Source organism: Carassius gibelio, chromosome B13 (assembly GCF_023724105.1).
Source record: "Carassius gibelio isolate Cgi1373 ecotype wild population from Czech Republic chromosome B13, carGib1.2-hapl.c, whole genome shotgun sequence".
In the NCBI taxonomy this organism is placed as follows: Eukaryota; Metazoa; Chordata; class Actinopteri; order Cypriniformes; family Cyprinidae; genus Carassius; species Carassius gibelio.
In genome coordinates this window covers 8,566,548-8,582,327 of record NC_068408.1, presented here as the reverse complement: position 1 = coordinate 8,582,327, position 15,780 = coordinate 8,566,548, and the positions used below count along the sequence as shown (strand labels likewise).

General features: G+C 36.6%; 2 protein-coding genes across 3 annotated transcripts; both read right to left on the bottom strand.

Annotated features, from left to right (window-relative positions):
• Positions 1-367: 367 nt before the first annotated feature.
• Positions 368-5,981, bottom strand: synj2bp (synaptojanin 2 binding protein). Its single transcript, XM_052572396.1, has 4 exons — positions 5,784-5,981; positions 3,408-3,544; positions 1,766-1,861; positions 368-1,670 (listed from the first exon to the last, which is right to left on the bottom strand). Exons 1-4 carry the CDS (start codon positions 5,845-5,847, stop codon positions 1,500-1,502), a joined length of 468 nt encoding a protein of 155 aa, XP_052428356.1. The 5' UTR covers positions 5,848-5,981; the 3' UTR covers positions 368-1,499.
• A 1,428-nt stretch (positions 5,982-7,409) lies between these two features.
• lgals3a (lectin, galactoside binding soluble 3a) lies at positions 7,410-15,261 on the bottom strand. 2 transcript variants are annotated; one of them, XM_052572389.1, is made up of 6 exons: positions 14,991-15,261; positions 14,722-14,739; positions 13,358-14,077; positions 10,952-11,040; positions 10,717-10,873; positions 7,410-8,873 (listed from the first exon to the last, which is right to left on the bottom strand). In XM_052572389.1, the coding sequence occupies exons 2-6, from the start codon at positions 14,734-14,736 to the stop codon at positions 8,718-8,720; spliced, it is 1,137 nt and encodes a 378-aa protein (XP_052428349.1). In that variant the 5' UTR covers positions 14,737-14,739; positions 14,991-15,261; the 3' UTR covers positions 7,410-8,717. The 2 variants fall into 2 exon arrangements, with proteins under 2 accessions (XP_052428349.1, XP_052428350.1); XM_052572390.1 differs by lacking the exons at positions 7,410-8,873; positions 10,717-10,873; positions 10,952-11,040 and adding an exon at positions 12,554-13,078 and having other exon boundaries at positions 14,991-15,244.
• Between the last annotated feature and the right edge of the window lie 519 nt (positions 15,262-15,780).

Genomic DNA, 15,780 nt, shown 5'->3' with positions numbered 1-15,780 from the left:
TTTGAGAGTATTGATTTCTGTTGAGGAGGACTAATACACACACGACATAGACACTGACACACAAACATGCACATACCAGTACTCATTTATCAAAGGCATCTGCATCTGCTCTCAGACAGCAGACAGAGAGACAGCAGTCTATCCATTTAGACAGAGAGACAGCAGTCTATCCATTTAGACAGAGAGAAAGCAGCAGTCCATCCTCTCCCCTAAAATGTACCCAAACAGTGTCTGAATGGGACAGAGATACAGAAAATTCTCTGCATTTCATCCATCCCTAATAAAATAAATTGATGAGCCAAAGAAAGCTTCTAGGTTTTACATCTGGAGACAAAAAAAGGGCACTTATAGATGAAGTGTCACCACATTCTTTTGAGCCATTTGAATTTTTTTTATTGTATACACATTTCAAACACATAGGAGCACACAGACACAAATGTGTATGCATGATGCATGTGAATGGCAACATTATTCAAACTGTGAAACGTGAATGAGCATTTCATAAAGACTTTACACTTGGTTTCATCCACACAGACCAGGAGAGCAACTGCCATGATAACACAAACACACATTTGTCAGTTACAGAACAGATATTACAGAAACCGCACAAGCTGTTGCCCCTCAAACTGCAGACAGGGAGCAGCACCGAGACCAGCAGCTCCATGAGGCAAGGCACGAGTTGAAAGAGGTGCAGAAAACCATTAGTGTAAGAGACTTGAAGTTTCCAGAAACACAAGCCATATACAATATCAACAATATTAAATTTTCATTCAGAATGTGAATTCTAATAAGTGCCACATCTACTTTATTTCCCTTGAAAGAAGAAGAGCAAATACAAGACAAGATTCAAACGTCCTCACTTGCCCCATCTTTACTGCAGCCACAGAAATGCATCCTGCATGTCTGAACTTGGATGAGCAGTATTAAAATGGAAAAAAGTTAACTCCATTCACATCATGCACGCTTTCAAACATACACTGCACAAGCAGGTACCTGAGAAGACCTAAAAAAAAAATAAAAAAAAATCTAATGGCACACCTTGGGCTCATTCCAGCGCTCTGGAGGTACAAGACGAAAAAAAAAAATCACTCCTATGTGGGCCTGTCTTCTGCCCAGAAACAGAGTTCCACATCGGCCTCTTGTCTCCTGTCTGTGGCCCCTATGTCTAATTCAGATTATGGAGATTTCTGCAGCTCTTGATTCAAACACTGTGCTCATCATCCCTTTTCCCTTATTCCACCATGCAATGTCATCAGGCATGCTGGGTATTATGGTTAAGTGCCAATGATTATCACCAAATGAATTGTGAAAACCTGTTAGAGCTACAAGAGTGTGTTCCTAACATGGTATAAACAATTAAAGAAAACCTGCAAGTTCTGCTAACATTAACTGGTTTCCATTTTTGCTCCCTGTTAATGTTTGGGCCCTCAGCAGAAACAGTTCAAAACAAAAAGAAAAAAAGATTTAGTCTGTAAAATGTCATGTAATCATGTGATGGGTTAAAACGGGCCCCTTGACCCCCGGGGGTGCAGATGAAGGCGTTTGTAAGCAATGAAACCTACTGCTGTTATTACTGCCAGGGCAGCTATAGTATACATTGTCCATGTGCCAAAAGCAGGTGAAGAGTCTCCATCGACACGAGAGCTGGTGGGGCCGTTCTGCATGACAGGCTGTAGACAAACACATGTCAGTGAAGCTGATTAATTTAACAGCAATTCTCAGAGATGTTATCAATATCACGATCGCCATAGCCTGCAATACTTACTCGCTGCTGTATGCGAAGATGCACATCTTCCCCTGCAGACCGAAACAGTTCCACTGCTGCACTGTGAGACAGATTGTCCAACTTCCTGCCATTTATCTACAAAAAAAAAAAAAACAACAACCCCAAAACCAATGAAATGTACACTATTCATTTTCAAGTAGTTATATCAAGGCTTATTATTTTCCTTAATGTTTTGAAACATGTGACCCTGGACCACAAAACCAGTCACGCGGGTAAATGTATACATATGAAAGCTGAATAAATAATCTTTTCCATTGATGTATGGTTTGTTATGATAGGACAATATTTTGCTGAGATACAACTACTTGAAAATCTGGAATCTGAGGGTGCAAAATGAATATGTAAATATTGAGATAATATTTAAAATTAATATTGCCCTTTATAGTTGTTCAACTGAAGTTCTAAGCAATGCATATTACTAATCAAAAATTAAGTTTTTTTTTTATATTTATGGTAGCAAATGTACAAAATATCTTCATGGTACAGGATCTTTACTTAATATCCTAATGACTTTCGGCATAAAATAAAAATCGATAATTTTGACACATACAGTGTATTTTTGGCTATTGCTACAAATAAACCCCAGCGAATAGTTTTGTGGTCCAGGGTCACATATTTTGTAGATACACTATTTTGTTCAAACATTTGGGAAAGGCAAGTTTTTTTTTGTTTTTTTTTTTCGGTCAACACAGATTAATTAAATTGTTGAAAAATGACAGTAAAGATGTTACTATTCATCAAAGAATCCAGATAAAATGTATCAGCAGCAAGTCATCATATTAGAATAATTTCTGAAGTAATATTTCTGGGTAATAGCTGCCAAAAATTCAACTTTTGACATCTCAGGAATAAACTGCATTTTAAAATATAAAACAGTTAATTATTGTAATAATATTGTACAATATTGGCATCATATTACTTAATATTTAAAAACAGTTAACGAACACAAATCTTTGAATTATTTTCAATGTTCCAGTGGATTCTTTCCATCGCAGGTAGTTCCAGCAATAGTTTGTTTTATGGGTAATGTAATGGCCAATTTAATAAAAACAATTTTGGCCTCCACCTGTGTGTTTTTTATATATATATATATATATATATATATATATATATATATATATATATATATATATATATATATATATATATATATATCCATGTTTATATATTAAAATAATAATAATTTAAATGTATATATATGTAAATATTAAAAAAATATAAACTGTGTGTGTATTTATACATACATACTAAATAAACACATATAGTATGTAAACAAACTTATTTTGGATGAGATTAATCATTTGACAGCACTAATACATATATATGTGTGTGTGTGTGTGTGTGTGTAAAGAAAAATGTAGACACTTTTGTTCCGGTAACAACAACTACACAACATGTGAAATGCTGTAGCATCATTATTCTAATGATCTGCATTTAAGGTGAACAGGGTCATCCACAGGATTACAGTGAGAATTGATTTACAATAAATCACTTGTACAGTCACGCTGTTATACAGTGAAGCGGCTGTATTGATTCACAGTTAAGTATAGCAATTGTCAAGGATTAAGCATGAGTGAATTACCCTTTGTTAACCATGTACAGTAAATTACAGTGGTTTTACCGCAAGAATTTTGTCTCCCTCCTGCATACGTCCATCCAGTGCAGCCGCTCCATTTTCTTTGATTTTTGCCACATAGATTCCACTGTCATTCATAATATACTGCTGGTCCACTCCACCCACTATATTAAACCCCAGACCTGACAGACAGAGAGAGAGAGAGAGAGAGGATGTTACACACAGCACGTGTTTGAACTACTTACATGATTAAACTGAGCCTGAAATACATTCAGACCGCCTTAATGGGATTTCTGAAGAAGAAATAGGGAAGGGGGAAGAACCAGACATGATCATAGCCAGACATCTCTTCTTAAGAACAGAAACAACTAGACACATGGAAAACATCACTGTTAAATGCAATCTTTGCAGTACAACACATTTATTATATATACCACAAAAACTATGATTTACTAATAATATAATTTAGGCCTAATTGATGTATAATGTAAAAAATGTTAGTCATCTCGTCTGAATTAGAAGAGAACATTCTGGCCTGCGTTGATAGTTTAAAATTAAAACACTTTATTGATGCAATTGTTAATTTCAAATGCACTGCTTTACGCTCCAAAAGTCATTAACTGACAGACTGTAGTCATGTGGATTATTACAATGCTTTTATCAGCTTTTTGGACTCTCATTCTGACGGCACCCATTCACTGCAGAGGATCCATTGTTGAGCAAGAAATGTAATGTTAAATTTCTATAAATCCATTCTGATGAAGAAACAAACTCTACATTTTGGATGCCTCAAGAATGAGTACATTTCAGGCAAATGTTTTTTAATTATTAAGTAGATAAAGAACCACATGATGTCTGCCATTTTCAACAGAATAACCGTGGCATTCTGATTAAACATTATGAGGTAAAAAAAAAACATTTCCATGCATTAATCCATCACAATAACATATATAATATGGATTTAAAACTTTCTAAAGAATAGCATGCTGACATTAAAATGTAATTTAATGAATATTAATCAAAATATGTTTGATAAGACAACAGAGTCATAGCAGTCATGCCTCACAGCATACTAGTGGACAGTTTTAGACCAGTTACTGTTTTAGTGCATGATCACATCACATGCATATAAAACCAATATAAATCCAATATATATATATGTTACAAAAAAAGAGCAATAAGGATTATAAAACATGTTGACTATCACGAGCCAACTAATCACTTGTTTAGCAACTTAAATGCTTTAAAAAATTTTGATTTAGTAAATTTCTATACTGTACAGACAATGTATAATTTGCTTCCAAAATGTATCCAGAGGCTGTTTGAAATACGAGAAAGTCAGTATGGAATAAGAGGAATGCATATGTTTAAAAAAATAAGGGTAAGAACTAATACAAAAAATAGATGCATATCTGTCAAAGGGGTTAATCTATGGAATAATTTGCATACGGAATTAAAATTGTGTAATTCACTTTGTAAATTCAAGAAAATGTTTAAAAACAAGGTGGTTAATGATTATTTAATTTAACGGGTATTATAATTTATCTTTATATACTTTGTATATGTATGCCTTGTAAAAATCGCTATTAGTGAAAAAGTACCGCTCATTTGATTGATAATTATGTACAAAGGGTAGGATTAATAAGCAGAGGCTTCAGCCTACACCTTTTCGGTTATTATGTACAACTTTATTTATTTTTGTATGATTGATTGTCTGTGAGGACCGAAATTAAATAAATAAACAAAAAATAAACAAATCACGTGGTAAATATTATATCAGTAGACGGGTCCAAAAATCATTTAAATTACGGGGAACTGAAAACAGAACATGTTCTTTCCAATACTGAAAATGTGGAGGGTCTGGTATTATTTAAAGAGATTAATTTGACCCATAGTGTTGATGACGTATCATGTCTCTGTTATGGTTTTACACTCATGCCATTTAATCACAAGTCAAAGTCCAGGGCTATCAAATCAGAGGTCACACACACCAACAACGCATTACATAACAGTTTAATCAAAGTCAACAAGGAGCTGAGACTCTCAGCTCTCAAAAACTGAACTAATGGACCGGAACCAGACTCACTACTCATGAAAAACATCAATAACAGCCATACAGACAGTGTGCTTGAATCTGTCAGAAATGTATCTGTTTTTATATGTAGGTCTATAATGCGGATAGCGTATTGTGCTGGTTATGATCTCAACTGAACTTTCGCTTTCATAACAACACAAGCGTCTCTGAATAAACCCGATTTTATCGTTTGCATAGCACATTCGGGACAGGATTATCAGTTCGGGTTCACGGAGCTAGTTACGTCAGCATTTCGTGCGGGAGCGGGCCGAGCCAGCAGAACCGAACCGCAGGATGAACTCTGTTTGCACAGCTCCAACAGAGAAGGGGAACACAGACAAACTTACCAGCCGGGCCTCTTTTCAGCGTAATTTCTTCAACTCTCGACGCGCTGTGTGCGGACCCGTTCATGATGTCGGAAAAGTTTCACTTTTTATTGCCGAACAGCTAGAACCCTCCTAAAGCGTGCGGAACTCTACCTGCTTCTTCTTCTAGTGCCGCCGGGATACGTGTGCACCCGCCACTGCCCCCTCACGGACACCACCGGGACACCTTCACAGTGCACTGCGGCGGAGAGAAGATCCAATCATTTCCAAGTTTTTCGAAACACTGGTTACTAGTGTTATTACATCATAACGTGTTCCCTGACATTCCAGCGAGACATTACAATGTATATGTTGGCACACATAGATGCTAATTGCATTTCTTTCTAAATTTGAATTATGAATAAGGTTATTTAATGTAATTGCATTGTATAACACACTAAAATGTATTGATATCTCAATCCCTGGCATGAGAATATTTGTTTTAAACTATTATACAGTCAAGTCGTACATATTCCCCGTACGTTTTATTTGTGAAATTTGTTCTGTTTGGCTAAAATAGGCTTCTTAAATCGTTTTTCCCCCAGTTCCATAGACAAGACTTAAGACTAGTCCCAGACTAAAATGTAAGTCTGACTGAGCTGTTTCAACTGTGAGACATTTGCACTGACTGATCTTAAAACATATCAGTGCCTTGTCTCAAGATATACACCAGTAATGTTTTTTTCTAAGGCATGTTAATATAAAATGACTTTAATCTAAGCCCTGTCTGTGAAACCAGGCCTTGAAGTACTTTTTTAAAATTATTATTAAGTACAAATTAAGTACTTAAGTGACCTGTTGCACAAATCGTGTTTGTTGGCGGGGTCAAGTTTTTCGCAGCCGGTCAAACAAAGAACATATGCTAATGTGTTACCCTGTGACGTGTAGCCATCACGGAAGTGAGATTCGAACTTCTACTTGACTTGTTTCAGCTGATCAGTTGGTTCTTTAATTTGTAAGGCAATTTGTGTATCCCAATGCACAAACTGTCCAGCCTGTCTGCCTTAAATAGTACTGAATTGGGATGCAGGCAATAACTTTATTAATCGTGCACTTTCATCTTTACTGAAAGTTTGCAGATCGTTTACATTCACATACAGCTGCATTACACATTGCATAAGAGTCAGTATTGGAAACGGCATAATAGGGGCACTTTAATAAAAGTGCCCATGTCAGTCAATGATTGTAAATATTATGTGGTGAGTTAAATAAACCATAAAGTTGTAATCAAATTCTTTGTGACCCGGATATACTTTTTATCTTAAATATTAAGCATCCATGCATGCATTCTTGACAGCTCTTTGCACAACATTGTGACGGTTCATCCAACAAATTTTCAGTTGTACAAATGCAAATTTAAGACGAAGGTTGGCTTTTTTAAAATGTATAAACGAAAAAAAAAAAAAAAAAGTGCTGGTAATAAAAATAACACATTCAGAAGCTAATTCTTACACACAGATACAAATCATATGTGACAAAGGGACAATTTTATGACATGGCACAAGTGCATACTTATAGTGCACAGTAAAATTAGTCTTTACAACTGTAATTTTGATCCTCTTATCTCAGGTCAACATGCAGAATTTAATAGGACCAAGCACATTTCAGTCAGGGTAATACAGCATTTATTTCTGACATAATTAATTACTTATATCCATTATCACAGTTATTTCATTAATATGGTTTTATTCAAAATAATGAACATTTTCCAAAATCCATACCAAATAAAATAATATTCAGCCATTTCGATCTGATGTAATTCAGCACAGTGTCAAAGCTCTGGTCTGTAGTGTCCTGAATTAGAGTTTATAACCCCTCATGGGCCTTGGTACAATACCATGCTAATACTGAAGGTCATAATATAGGTGTGTTTGGAACAGTATATGTTGTCAAATACACTACCGTTCACAAGTTTGGGATCAGAAAAGATTTTAAATATTTTTTACAGAAGTTTCTTGTGCTGATCAAGGCTCTGTTTATTGGATCAAAAATATAGGGAAAAAATCATGTCATTTTGTGAAGTATTATTGCAATTTAAAATAATAGTTTCTATTTTAATATACTTTAAAATATAAATTATTCCTGCAATGGAAAGCTGAATTTCTCAGCATCATTACTCCAGTCTTCAGTGTCACATGATCTTTCAGAAATCATTTTAATATGCTGGTTTATTATCAATGTTGGAACCTGTAATACTTTTTTTCAGGATTCTTTTATGGGAGAAAAAAAAAATATTCAAAATGGAAATTTCGTGTTACAATATACACTAACGTTCAAAAGTTTGGAGTCAGTCAATATATATATATTAAGTAATGAATACTTTTATTCAGCAAGGACGTGTTAAATGGATCGTGATGGTGATAGTAAAGACTCATATTGTTAGAAATTATTTTAATTTTAAATGCTGTTCTTTTTAACTTTTTATTCATAAAAGAATCCAGAAAAAAGTATCAGTTTCCAACAATAAATAAATAAATAAAACATGAGGCAGCACTGATAATAAATCAGCATATTGAGTTATGAAGATTGAGTTATGATACTGAAAATTCAGCTTTGATCACACAAATACATTTAATCTTGAAGTATCTTAAAACAGAAAACCAGCATTAGAAATTGAAATAATATCTCACAATATTATTATTTTTTCTATATATTTGATCAATTAAATACAGCCTTGATGAGCACAAGAGACTCGATTAAAAAACATTAAGAATCTCACTGATCCCAAACTTTTGAATGGCAGTCTACATGCGAAAGGTTAACTAGCATAATTCATTCTGACAGGTTAGAGAATGAGGAAAAACAGAAAGTTATGGTGCTTTCTGAAGATAATCTATATTTTTCAAAGACCAGTGACTTAATGTGTCTTCTCTACATTCTCTACATTGCTCTAAATTGCTCTTCCGCCCCTGGGATTTAGAGCATGCTGGGGGCCGCGCTGAACAGAGCGAGGTCTCCCTCTATGTGCAGGTGAGTGACGTCCTCCAATCCGCCTGTTCGGTGATCAAACTCCAGCAGATGAACGCCGTCCACAGCCACCTTAAACCCATCCTCCTCCACCAGGATCTTCAGCTGCACACACAAACACATTATAAAAACTCAACTGAAATCCAACATGGCTTAAAGGAATAGTTTGACTTCAAATGAAAATTAGTTGAAAATATACTCAGGCCAAGTTTTTTCCGTCACACAGTTTAGAGAAATGTAGCATTTTACATCACTTGGTCACCAATGGTTCCTCAGCGGTTAATGGGTGCCGGTAGAACAAGAGTTGGATTAGCTAATCAAAGACATCACAATAAACCACAAGCAATCCACACAGCTTCATTCAATCAGTTAACATCATGTGAAGTAAAAAGCTGCGTGTTTGTATGAAAAACATCCATCATTAAGATGATTTAACTTTAAACCATGCATCACTTCTGGGTATAATGCAAGTGTATAATTTATAATAATGCTTTGTTCAATAAAAAAGTCCACCCCCCATCTCATATCAAAATGGACTGTTTTCAATTGTAAACAGTGCTTAATGTGTGCAGGTTTCTCCTCTGATTCAGAAGAAATTACACTTTCAAAGCAATATTATGGATAAAGGACACATATTTTAGCCAGGAGCAGCAGTTTGAAGTTCAAATCTTAATTTCTTAAGGTGGATTTGTTTATTTCAAACAAGGAACATTTTACTCCACAAGACAACTGTTGGACTGTTTTATTGTGATGTTTTTATAAGCAGTTTTTCTCCTTCTGACAGCACACATTCACTGCAGAGCATCCAGCATTGAGTTAGTGAAGTAATGCTAAATTTAATCAAATCTGTTCCAATAAAACAAATAAACTCTTCTTTTTGGATGGCCTGAGGTGAGAAAATTATTGGCTAAGGATGAGTACATTGTTTTCTGATTTGGGTTATCTATTCTATTTCATTCCAAAGGGGGTAAAAAATCAGGTCAACGAGGGCCAGACACAGTTTGGTTATTCACCTTCTCCAAAACAACTTATGCAACAACTTAAAGGGATACTCCACCCCAAACAGAAAATTTTGTCATCAATCATTTACCCCCATGTCGTCCCAAACCCTTAAAAGCGTTGTTCATCTTCGGAACACAATTTAAGATATTTTGGATGAAAACCGACTGGCTTTTTAATGTCCCATTGACAGCCAAGTAAGTTACACTGCCAAAGTCCAGAAAAGTATGAAAGACTTCTTCATTTGACATCAGTGGTTTAACCGTAACATTATGAAGCAATGTGAATACTTTTTGTACACTAAGAAAACAAAAATAATGACTTTGTCTCTCCACTCTCCATAGCACCATTTTGGAGATTTTGAGCTGAACGCAGGCAGCGTTCACTCTTCTGAGTCAGCCGCGCCACAAGTTTGAGCCGTTTTCTTTCAAATCAAAAACATTAATATAAGTAAAAAATCATGTCCTTGGGCAACGCTGATACAAAAGAGCGTATACTGCCTGTGTTCAGCTCATAATCTTAAAAATGGCGCTACAGTGACGTAGAGAGACACAGAGACAAATTGTTGAATAAAGACTTTTTTTTATTTCTTTGTGTACAAGAAGTGTTCTCGTCTCTTCATAATGTTACAGCTGAACCACTAATGACAGATGGACTATTCTGATGACATCTTCCATAATTTTCTGAACATTGACAGTGTAACTTACTTGGCAGTCTATGGGACAGCAAAAAGCCTCCCGGTTTTCATCCAAAATATCTTAAATTGTGTTCTGAAGACGAACAAAACATTTAAGGATTTGGAACGACACGGGGTTAAGTGATTAATGACAAAATTTTCACTGTGGGTCAGAGTATCCCTTTAAGGTTTAGTAAATGATGACAGAATTTTCATCTTTGGCTCAATGATTCCTTTAAGTTCCCTCTCTAAGGGTGAATCAGAATGTTGTACCTCAAACTGTCTGCCCTGCACAAAGGGAAATCCTCCCTCCCTCTCCTCCGGACCCCAGCAGCCCCCCAGCTGTGTGTTCCGTACGATGGCGTTCTCATGGAAACGAGGGCTGAAATGGAAAACCACGTCATGCCCCCTCACTAAATCAACAATGAACCTGAGAAAAGAGAAGTGGAGAGTTTGCTTTGGACACGCAGAAGTAATGCAGCATCTTGTTGTTTTGTTTTTTTATTACCTGTTTCCTCCTGGTACTGGCTCACCCACTATAGTAATCACGAGGTTGGGCATTATCCCTGAGTGCAGCGGAAGATCATATGGCAATGGCTAAAACACACATATACACATAAGTTATCTGCATTCTTCAACAGTTGCCACAGGTGTCTATACTATGAAAATATGGAAAAATTGGCCAGAAATCGTTCTGATGCTTGTTACATTGTGGTACCTTAAAAAGGGATGTACAGTATGATGATACCTATAACTTTATAAATAGCAATAATGTTTAATAGTATTAACTTATACTATGAAAAAAAAAATATACCAAAAACCAATTATTTTACTGACACATTAGATCTTTGCTAAATTAAATAATTTTTTGCTGACCCCAAACTTTTAATAAAAATTATTATATAGCACAAATATATCCATTATAACATCTCAGTGTTGGATCAGCCCCGTTATTACCCTGAGAGCTCAGTGATTTAAACGTGAAGTGTAGAGATTTCATCATCTGTTAATATATTTTCCCATGATATCTGAGTTTCTTCCACGCTCCATCATAAAATTCCATCTCTGGCTTTTCCACGGTCTGCAAAATAACATGAATCCCTCCCTGACATTAAACAGGACGGTTCAATTCAAAGGAATATTTTCCAGCTTGAACTGAACAAATATTCTAAGAGAAGCGAGTTACTAATCACCACAAAAGCCTATGTATACCAAACAGCGAAGACCCAAACACACATGCCCTTTCTCTTTGTCCAGTTCCAGCTAATGCCACGTCACAGGTCACATGACAAACCGCAGAAGAAGGAAATCTATCTGATGACATCGCCTAGTTTATAAACAACTTTGCTATGGCAACAATGTGAAAAATCTCCTAAACTGCCGATCCCTGTTTCCAAACCCCACCCACTGACTCATGATGTGTTAAACTCTGGTATGATCAAACACACACACACAAACTTGCACACTGTTTATGAACAAATTTGTGATAAAAAGCCATAAAATATTAAAACTTAAGATGCCTTTATATATCATGAATACTCATATAGACTATTGTCAAAAGTTTGGGATCATTAAGATTGTTTTTTCTTTTGTAAGAAATACTCTTATTGAACACAGAGTAAAATGATCAAAAGTTACAGCTAAAAAATGTTACAGAAGAATTTCATTTAAAAAAAAATGCTGTTCTTTTGAACTTTTTATTCTTTGAAAAAAAAAAAAAAAAAATATATATATATATATATATATATATATATAGTTTTCACAAAAATATTAAACAGGGCAACTGTTTCCAATATTGGTAATAATAAGAAATACCTTTTGAGCAGCAAATCGAAAAATTATTGATTTCTGAAGCATTGTGTGATACTGAAGACCGAAATAATGGCAGCTGAAAATTCAGCATTGTCATTACAGTAATAAATTACACTATAAAATATATTAAAAGAGAAAGTGTGATTTAAACTTTTAACAATATACAGCTTTTTTTTCTATTTTTATCAAATAAATGTAGGCTTGGTGAGCATAAGAGACTTCTTTCAAAATCATTAAATCTTACCAACTCTTACCAAACTTTTGAATAGTAGAATGCAATAGAATAAAACATATCAGATTTCTGGAAGCGATTTTCATTTATTTCAGCCCTTATACTTCTCTCTGCCCCAAAGATTAATGAAGACCATACATTATGCCACTGTATGTGAACAAAAACGCCAGCCTGTCAGCATTACCAACAATTTCAGACAAAAGCTGATGTTGACAAAAAATTGAGCCCATAAAAAAACTTTAATTATAATAATTTAAATTCCACCTGTTTGTTGAATGACCAGAAAGTGCATTATTTATTGTTTTCTCTTTAAGCAATAACATCGTTAAAACAATGAACTTTCAAAAGTATAATATTAATAATCATGAATGTTCTGTGCAGAAATTAGGAAGCTCAGCTACATTAAAGATGTGCATTTGTTTGCAAAGGTGATATGCTAATATATCAGCAAGAACTATGTGCTCAGTGTCCAGTACTCTGAGCTCTGATTGGATGCTAACTGGAGTCTTTGTGATGGCTGTGGTGCTGTCCTCCTCCTGTGATTGGTTGAGCGGTTCATTGTGCTCAAAAATATGGTGGTCTATATGGTGGCTGAAAAACAAGAAGAGGAGCTTTTGAGATCTACACAATATGTGCTTGCATTTAAGATTAAACAGACTTATTGTGATCCAGCAGTATGACACCAGAGAAGGAGCATCCCATACCTCAAGAGCCAAAACCCTGAAAGCTTGTCACCATCACTCTCATAAAACAAACTCCACCAGATCAATGCAGAGCCATCACCAAACAAACCCATCATATAAACTTATGAGCAGAGTTGCAAATGCAAAATCTCTTTATAGACCCATTTAAACCGTTATAGTTGCTCACCAGCATTCCACCTGGAGCTGCAGGCCCTCCGTATGGTCCCATGGGCCCTGGACCGAAGCCTCCTGGTGGGCCAGGCTGAGGAGGGTAGCCACCTCCGGGTGGACCCCAGGATCCTTGTGGTACTGGGGGAAACATTCCTCCTCCATATCCCGGGCCTCCATCTGGTGGAAAGGCACCAGGGCCTCCTGGACCATACATGCCAGGCCCAGATGGACCTGACGGGTAAGGCGCGTTTGGATATGGGCCCTGAGGAGCCCCAGGTGGGGAAGGGAACTGTCCAGGAACGGGGTATGGCATGGGTGCCCCTCCTGGTGGGAACTGACCTGGCATCGAGGGGAACTGTCCTGGCATCGAAGGGAACTGTCCTGGAGCTCCAGGGTTGGAGGGGAACTGTCCTGGAGCTCCAGGGTTGGAGGGGAACTGTCCAGGTACGCCCGGTCCTGGAGGGTATCCAGCCGGGGCAGCAGGGGCTCCGGGAAACTGGCCTGGGGCTCCTGGTCCAGGTGGAAAGGGACCTGGGGCAGACGGCCCAGTCTGAGGGAAGCCAGGTGCTGTTGGTTGGCCAGGGCCTCCTGAGGGTGGGAAATGAGGGCCACCGGGGGCTGCACCAGGCCAGCCAGGATTAGTGGGGGGTGGAGCCCCATTTCCAGGAGCTGATGGATTGGTGTGTTTAGTTTTGGATGCATCTCTAGAAACATCATCTGGGATTGCGTCAGCAAGCTACAGAAAGAGAATGCAAAAATATCACAGCAAATAAATCACTAGCTGAGAATGATCAGAGACATTTGATCGGTTACTATCATAGCAAAGCCAAAGACTCACTAGGACAAACAGTGGGGTCCAAAAGTCTGAAACAAGCTGCGCAAAATATGATCGTGTTTTGGCGCAGCTTGTCAGTGAAAAACGACTCTGTGTAGTTAAAGCTGCTCCTTGTGAACGCGCACAGCTGATGGAGATTTACCACTGATTACAGAACCAAGATGTGCATTAAATATCGCATGCGATTTATCATGCAGCCCTACGTTTTAATAAAAATAAGTCATTTTTATTATTAAATTATAAGATAATACATATCAGAAACCTTTTCACTAGTGGGCTTATGCTGCTCTCACTGTGTATTATACACTGGATATTCTGGCAAATCTCCTAACCCTATTTTTCATTTAATTATTTAATATATGAGCTGAATAAACATGTATCAATTTAACTGATGAGAAATTTAAATAACTGGGTCTCCTATTACAGTCGTTACTATTGCTGGTAACACGGATACAATTTATTACTTTACTAACACAGGAGAAAACAAAGCCTAAACTAATAAAATAAAATGAACTATTGAACAAGATTATTTAGAAAACACTCACCGAAAAGTCTGCCATGGCCTATAACAGATACAAACAGTGACACTTAGTGACATGCAATTGAAAATAATTCAGATTCTGTCACGAGTCTAGTACACGGACGAGTTATACAGATGCTAACGTCAATGTATCAAACACACTCTCGCAACTACTGAAGTTATACTTTTAAATGTAAGATTAAAGCAGGCATTCCATCTCTATTTACATTAACCTGTTTGGTGCTATACATGCGCATTTGAGTGAAATGTAAGCAGTAATGTGGGCATCAGCACCTCGACTGGATCAGGGCCTGTGGTCCGAGGATTGAAGGTTCACAGCAACACCAGGTCTAGTCTCCCGAGAAGATCCGAAAGTCAGAATTACTAAACTACAGGAAGTGAGGTGATAACTGGAACACTAATGGTTTTCAACAGCGTGTTAGAAAACATTGTGAGCGCTAAATAATATGGATGACACATCAACTACTGTTGTTAAAGGAACAGAACAATCTACTTTGTTTAAAGATCAGATATGAGCGTTGTGCACGCGCACGCTCCCCCCCGATGGGCGCGTCCTCTGAGGGATGGGCTGACTCATGTGCGCATGCGCAGGGGATACTGTGACGAAGGGGGCGTTTTCAACCATGGGAGGCTTAAAATATAACAACCATAATAAAATGAATCACAGCCTAACTGGCTTAGAAACTTTTCCAGTTTTCAAACTGCCACTTTCCACTAATAGAGCCATGGAAAGGTGAGGTTTTTCCAACAAATGGTAAATGTTGAAGGTTGACAAAATGTTGATTGTTTCATGTTTGAAGTTGCTGATAAATTCATAATTTCCATAAATGAAGATAAAATATTATATTTTTAATGCTTATATCATATACAAATATAAAAAGACGAATGTTTAAAAAGGAGTGAGACTACAACATGTTTTGTAGCTATTTCTGAATGTGCTTTTTTGTGAAATACATTCTGTATATTTTATTATTATTTTTATATTTATATTCATCATCATTTTAAACACCACAGTCACTTGTACATTGAATATTACTTTTTACACTACTGTAATTGAATCAAC